This window comes from Urtica dioica, chromosome 2, assembly GCF_054948205.1.
Source record: "Urtica dioica subsp. dioica isolate 48M chromosome 2, U.dioica_male_clone48M_v1_H2, whole genome shotgun sequence".
Taxonomy (NCBI): Eukaryota; Viridiplantae; Streptophyta; class Magnoliopsida; order Rosales; family Urticaceae; genus Urtica; species Urtica dioica.
Genome location: NC_142757.1, coordinates 52,641,646 through 52,649,433, shown reverse-complemented (window position 1 = coordinate 52,649,433; position 7,788 = coordinate 52,641,646). Strand labels below are relative to the sequence as shown.

The 7,788-nt window shown below is 37.5% G+C and overlaps 1 protein-coding gene across 1 annotated transcript; it reads right to left on the bottom strand.

Moving 5' to 3' along the window:
* Positions 1–157: 157 nt before the first annotated feature.
* MTACP-1 (mitochondrial acyl carrier protein 1) lies at positions 158–2,322 on the bottom strand. The gene is made up of 3 exons (XM_089629864.1): positions 2,210–2,322; positions 1,353–1,554; positions 158–597 (listed from the first exon to the last, which is right to left on the bottom strand). The coding sequence occupies exons 2-3, from the start codon at positions 1,542–1,544 to the stop codon at positions 421–423; spliced, it is 369 nt and encodes a 122-aa protein (XP_089485990.1). The 5' UTR covers positions 1,545–1,554; positions 2,210–2,322; the 3' UTR covers positions 158–420.
* Positions 2,323–7,788: the final 5,466 nt, after the last annotated feature.

The following is a 7,788-nucleotide window of genomic DNA, read 5'->3' as shown; positions in this document are numbered from 1 at the left end:
GAATGACTGTTTCAAGTTAGACTGAACAGATTACGATTATAGCTAGACAATTATTCTATTTCTTTTCCTGAATATTTGTATTTAGTTCCTATATATGTGCTACGATTGTTCACCTGTAGACTTGACTATAAATATGCCAATTACGGCTGGAATTAGATAAGAAAAATTCCGGACTCACAAAAACTAAATCGGAAACTGATTGCGTGGTACTACATATTAGTGTTTCAAGTTATTCAAGCCACAACAAATAGTCATTCATTTGTTCTCTTTTCCAAAGAGATTCAAATTATTTTCCACCCAAAATAGGCACAATTCTACAAAACGGAACCAGCAAAGCTAGAGCACGTCTAGTTCTTTAAAAGAAGTAAGGGAGAAAGAAAAAAAAAAGCACATTCGGTAAAATAAAAAATAAAAAAAAAGTCAACTTGCCATTGGATGGTTGTAGATGTACTCAATGGCAAGATTACACGAGTCAATCTTGTCGGCTTCCAAGTCTGGAATCTCCAACTTGAACTCCTCTTCCAAAGCCATAACGATCTCCACGTTGTCCAGGCTATCAAGACCCAAGTCGTTTTGGAAGTGAACATCAGGAAGAACCTGAATATCAGAATCAGAATCAGAATCAGAGGATTTCCTGTGGATGTTATACTAAAGATTCATCCTCTTTCCCTAAAAAAAATTCCTTCAATTTTTTCCCCCACATTTTCCTTCCAAGTTTTCAATTACCATCATAAAATCCAAGTTCCAAACAGAACCAATTAATGAACCAAAAATAAATAATAAAAATACAAGTCACTAAGACTGAAGATACCATTTGGGTTTCTCTATGCTATAACCGATTCCTATTAATAAGCTAATTCATAAACCAGTCGATCGTTTCACTTATTAATATAAAAACGCGTAAGCGTTTCACCTTAAGAAGCTTCCTAGACGTCACTAAATAACACAGGTATGTTCAAATGCAAATGCAGTCTTATACAGTTTGATTACTGTTTTTTTCTCTCTGGATCGGCCTACAAAGCTTTGCTTCTTCTAACACTTATCACTCTTGTTCTTTGTTGATCAAATGAAGAAAGAAAGAAAGAAAGAAAAAAAAGTCAAAACTTAACCAAACTACACAGCAAACCAAACAATGTCTTCCAAGATACTAATTTCTTTTTTTACAACAAAAAAATCCCGACACTAATTTTCTATATATATATTTTTTTATAACTGTCAGGTGTCCAAATTAAACCCTAGAAATTATGGGTTTCCAATCACGGAGATTAGACTCACCCTAAATCTGAATCAAAATCGAACCCTAATCAACAAAATCAGAGAAAATCAATGCTGTGGCGGTGGACCGGACTTACCTTGGAAGGATCAACTTTGGGGAAACACTTGACGACAGAGAGGACTCTCTCCACAACTTCGTCCTTTGTGATGTGATCGTCGTGCGAGGACATCCATCGGATGAGAGGCCGGTCCCACGTGCGAACTCCTCCGCCGCTTAGGGTTTGGACCGGCACTCTGAAATGTCGAAGAAACGCTGCTCTCAGAGCCATCTCTCTATCCCTGTGGGAAAAAAAATAAAAAAAAAAAGGAAATCCAAAGCCACAGACGAAAGGCAATCACTTTTCCAAGGACCTATCAGAATTCATTCCAAAATATTTACTATATATGTATGTACGATTTTTGCCTCAGGTCTCCAAAAAAATTCTACATGGAATATTACAGTAGAACGAAAGTTAATTTACTGGTGATCAACAGAGGCAAGCAATATTACAGTTTTAACATTTTTCGAACCTTCATTACTCAAGTCAAAACATTAACATAATCCCGTTCATTACAAATCTGTAAATTTGGGTATTTGGTTTCTATACTCAAGTCAAAACATTAACATAATCCCGTTCATTACAAATCTGTAAATTTGGGTATTTGGTTTCTATAAAACCCTAGAATTTCCTCTCTTCTCTTTACCAAACCAGCAGATTTTATATAACCAACAGTTTACATTTAGATCCCGAATAAGTTTTTTCCCTTTGTGAGTTTTACAATGATATAAGAACGCCGAGACACACAAGACTCGACGACACAGCCGAAATGCTCATACTGTTTTGATGAATCAGAAATCGCAAAAACTTCGTTCGGTCAATTTGAAACGGCCAATCTGAAATTTGACCGAATCAACACAGAATTAGCTCGTTTTATAACCGTGGTGAGAGAATACCTTGAATTTTCACGATCTTCACACGAGGGGGTTCCGATTGGAAGAGGTCGACGGAGAAGCTGCGATGAGGACGATGATGGTTGTGGTGAGCCGAGACCGAGAGAGAGAGAGAGTGAGAGCAAAGTTCGCCGAAATCTAACGATTCAAAAAGCCCAAAAGAAAACAGGCCCGTAACCTCTCGTACCTTCCTTTCAAGCTTAATTCTCCAAATGTCTCATCAATAGTTTTTATATCATAAACATAGTTTCATTTAGTTTTTTTTTCTTTCCCATTTAAAAATGGGTGATGTAGCTAAATAACTAATTTAAAGTTATGAATTTGTAAAATAAGTAAAGTTTATCTTAGTGAAATAGCTAAAATGTACAGTAATCTAGTTTCAAAAAAATTTTTACCCCAAGAGTAATTTTTGATAAATTGCTTATAACAATCGTCAAAAATTTTAATTTTTAATGTCAAAAAAATTTTGAACACGTAAATTTGATTAATTTGCTGAAAAGTTGAAACTTTGGCTATTTTGTTAATCAATAAGTTTCAAATAACTATCTTATATCATTTTTTCTTTAAAAATATATTTAGGAGACATGCAAAATCGACTCAAAATTTTAAAATGATGTATTTATTGAAGGTTCAAAAATACGAGATATTCTTTAAAGTATCATTTTCCAACGAGATATTTGTGTAACTCTTCTCTGTTAATAAGCCCGAGGTGTTGGGATGTCCCATAGAGAAATTTTGAAAACTGATGAATCTATCCGAAGAGAAGGTCACCACGTGCATGGATTTCGTTAGCGTTTAATTGGATCTTCGATCATGCCTAAATTAAATGAATTCTCATTGTACGACTTTAAAAAAAAAAAAAAAAGTGATCCGATCTGTGGAGAAGCCATGATATCAATTAAGGGGGAATTCCCAATTAAAAAAGGACTATAAGGACATATAAGAAAAAAGAGTCGTACAAATTTGGTCTAAAATGTAAACAAAATAATCATATATAGTCTCATTTGAGGCTAATTTAAAATATATATATATATATATATATATATATATATATATGTGTGTGTGTTTAATTTTAATGTCCCATGTGTACACTATTGTTTGATGTTAGAATTCGTTCTCCATTAATATTTGGAATAAATTACATGAATCTCTCTGAACTCTGGACTTGGTAACAAGATGTTAGCAATATTATAGTGATATTGACGTAAATAGAAGACAAATTGCATGCATGAAAAAGTACACGTAAAATAAATTACAAACAACCCGGTTACACCTTTGTACTAAGAAACGGGAAAACAAAAATAGGTCGGAAAAGTCGAGGCCCGTTGGACGGTTTCCTTGAAGCTTTTTATCGCTCTCCCACAGGTGCTGGAAATCGTGAGCGAAAGCCTCCCAGGATACAACGACGTCAGAGGCAAGGTGAGCACCAACCACTTGACTCTCTCGGCGAACTAGAACCTGCGAGAATACTATCACCAAGACAAAGAAAATTTTCTGGGAAAGAGGGAGAGAAACGGGAACAAGTGGGGAATGTATGGATTTCGTAGTACTCCTGAATGAGAGAGACCTCAGCCTTTTATAGGCGCAAGAGCACACTCAGCAGCAGCTCTCAACGGAAGCAATAAAGCTCCATAATACCCAATAATTCGGCATAAAGGAGAGGTTACACCGTCCTTAATGCATGGTTAACGCTCAAATTCAAATCGGCCTTAATGCACTGTAACTGTGCAGCAATATTCCAGCCTTTATGGCTACGAGTAACTCCTCGAGAGTAAATGTTTAATTTCCAAAGCAACAAAAAGTTATTTATGGAATTAAACATTTTAGGAAGTGAACTTTGCAATAAAAAGAAAGCCCGAGACCGAGACAATTCCCGAAACCCGAGCCCGAGCCCGAGCCCGGCCCGGCCCGGCTCGGCTCGGCTCGGCGGCGGCGCGCGTGTGTGTGTGTGTGTGCGCGCGCGAGGGGTTAAGAGATAACCCACCCACACTCTCCTCTCTTGCACTTGCTTGACCATTAAAGAGAGAGGATAGTATATAAACACTACCACAACACACATCCCCAACCAATGTGGGACTCTTGGGTTTTCACTTCCACAACACAACAACAATTGTGTTTCTTTAGCCTACTTTGAGCATCAATTTCTCATTCATCTTAGGTCCGATTTTGGCACATAAATATTCGATTTTATAGCCCTCGTTACGAGGAATCCGTATCATTTGGAATTATTCAATTCCGATGAGTGGAACCCACTCAACTTGTTGCCACAAATCAGCCATTCCCATGATAATAAATAAAATTTATTATCCACATTCCAACAATCCCCCACATGAATGAAATTGAGACGACAATTATAAAGACACGACTCGATGTGGTGATAGATTCTACGGTCAATACCAGTATAGGATAGGTAGGCAAAGCCTTTGAACCTTCCCTCGGTAAGATATGCCATCTTTACTGACCACTCAGTAGACACGTTGTCCTTGAACTGTTAGTCGTTTTTGTATAAACGATAAACATATCCCCCACTGATATTTCCCTGACACAGGTTCTGTTCTCATGGTTATGTTCATTTTGGCCCTGAACATCAGCCTGGTTCTGCAAGAGTTTCTAAAGAATTAAGCCCAATTAATTCTCCTTTGAAGCGGCCCCACTTCTCTCTCACATAGGTGATTCTTTTATTAAGAGTAATCCCGCATTACTCATTCGGAATCTCAACGATCCGATTTCACAGAATCATTAAAAGCTCTAAGCTTAACCTCGTACGGGAGTCACTGTTTAATATTTAGGAATAGGATTAGGGGTTTTCCCCCACAGTGACCTCACAAAGCCATTGACAATTAGGTTGTCCCTTTGAACCAAGATCTTGGGATCTCCAGTCATCATGGTTGGGTTTCCTTTGCCTTGGCTTTATTTGCCATGGGCTTTAGCCCCATTCCTTTGGTTGTCTTCTCTACTTGGTCCCTATTTAACCCTTTGGTTAGCGGATCCGCAATGTTCTCTTTGGACCTAATATAGTCAATACTAATGATTCCAGATGAGAGAAGTTGTCTAATGGTATTATGTCGTCGACGGATATGTCTAGACTTACCATTATACATCACACTATGTGCCCTACCAATAGCAGATTGGTTATCACAATATACACATATTGCAGGCATCGGTTTTGTCCAATTAGGAATATCCTCCACAAAGTTCCTTAGCCATTCGGCTTCTTCCCCACATTTATCCAATGCAACAAACTCAGATTCCATCGTGGATCTCGTTATCACAGTTTGTTTGGAGGATTTCCAAGATATGGCTGCACCTCCCAGAGTGAATACATAACCACCCGTGGCTTTTGAATCTTGAATATCAGATATCCAACTTGCATCAGTGTAACCTTCAATTACCTCGGGATATCTCGTGTAGTGTAGACCATAATCACGAGTGAATCGTAGATATCTCAATACTCTTACGATTGCTTTCCAGTGTTCAGCACTTGGATTACTCGTATAACGAGCTAGTCTACTCACGGTGTAGGCTAAATCTGGTCTCGTGCAACTCATCAAGTACATGAGACTGCCTATCACTCTAGCATATTCAATTTGAGAGATGCTTTCACCTTTATTCTTAGACAAGTGTTGACTAATGTCTATGGAAGTTCTCGAGACTCCAGAAACGTTATTTCCAAACTTGTCTAGAATTTTATCAACGTAGTGTGTTTGATCCAGTACAATCCCATTGGGTGTTCGGGTAATTTTGATCCCCAGAATTACATCAGCAATTCCCAGATCTTTCATATCGAACCTTGAGTTCAGTATATCTTTTGTGGATTGTACCATACGATCATTACTCCCCACTATGAGCATGTCATCTACATATAAACACATAATCACATACCCATGTTCAGTGGTTTTAATGTACACACATTTGTCACACTCGTTGATTTTAAATCCATTTGACATCATGACGTTGTCAAATTTCTCATGCCATTGCTTTGGGGCTTGTTTAAGGCCATAAAGCGACTTGACAAGTTTACAGACTTTCTTTTCTTGTCCAGGTGCAATACAACCCTCAGGTTGATTCATATAGATCTCTTCTTCGAGATCCCCATTAAGAAAGGCTGTTTTTACATCCATTTGATGAATTTCAAGATTGCGTAATGCAGCAACGGCAATTATCAATCTAATAGAAGTTATTCTCGTCACGGGAGAATAAGTATCAAAGTAATCAACACCCTCTTGTTGTTTATACCCTTTGATTACCAGTCGTGCTTTGTATTTATCAATTGAGCCATCGACTTTCATCTTCCTCGTAAAGATCCACCTAGATCCAAGTGTTTTACTTCCAGGAGGAAGATCAACCAACTCCCAAGTGTGGTTTTGCATGATCGAGTCTATTTCACTTCTTATGGCTTCTTTCCATAAGTGACCCTCAACAGAATTCACGGCCTCTTTATAATTTAGAGGTGGACCCTCCAACATATAGGTGAAATAATCAGAACCAAATGATTTTTCGACCCTTGCTCGCTTACTTCGTCTAAGTCCCTCAGATTCTATCTCTTCTTCGGACTCTTCATCATTATCTTGAGTTATTTCCTCAATATCCTCAAGAGAATGGTTAGATGAACTTGGTTCATTTTCCTTAGACTTATAAGGAAATACATGTTCAAAGAACGAAGCATTTTTAGATTCCATAATCGAATCATTGTGTATATCGGGGTTTTTCGAGTCATACACAAGGAATCTATATGCATTACTATGTTGTGCATATCCAATGAAGATACAATCTACAGTTTTTGGTCCTATCTTCATTTTCTTAGGAGCGGGAGCCATTACTTTGGCCAAGCACCCCCATATTCGCAAATATTTATAGGAAGGTCTCTTTCCTATAAATAGCTCAGACGGAGACTTATCCTCCTTCTTTCGGGGTATCTTGTTCAGAAGATAATTTGCAGACAAGATCGCTTCCCCCCACATTTCTTGGGGTAACCCAGAACTTAACAACATCGCATTCATCATCTCTTTGAGAGTGCGATTCTTACGTTCGGCAACGCCATTTGATTGAGGAGAATAAGGTGGAGTGACTTCGTGAATAATTCCATGTTGTGCACAAAAAGTACCAAATGGTTCAACATATTCACCTCCTCGATCACTTCGCACTTTCTTAATCTTCTTATTGAGTTGATTCTCAACTTCCAATTTGTATATGACAAATTTCTCAATTGCTTCATCTTTGCTTTTAAGCAAATATACGTAACAATATTTTGTACAATCGTCAATAAAAGTCACAAAATATTTATTACCACCTCTCGTGGGCATGAACTTTAAATCACATAAATCGGTATGGATTAAATCGAGATGTTCATTACTTCTTTCAATACTATGAAATGACGTTCTTGTTAATTTTGCTTCAACACAAATTTCACATTTATGGTTTGAGTCAATATTAAACTTTGGAATACACTCCAAATTAATCAATTTTCTCAGTGTGTCATAATTCACATGACCTAGTCTACCATGCCATAAATTAGACGACACAATCATATAAGAGGAAGAAGAAGCTTTATTATTATATTTTGCCTTGATGGCCATTACATT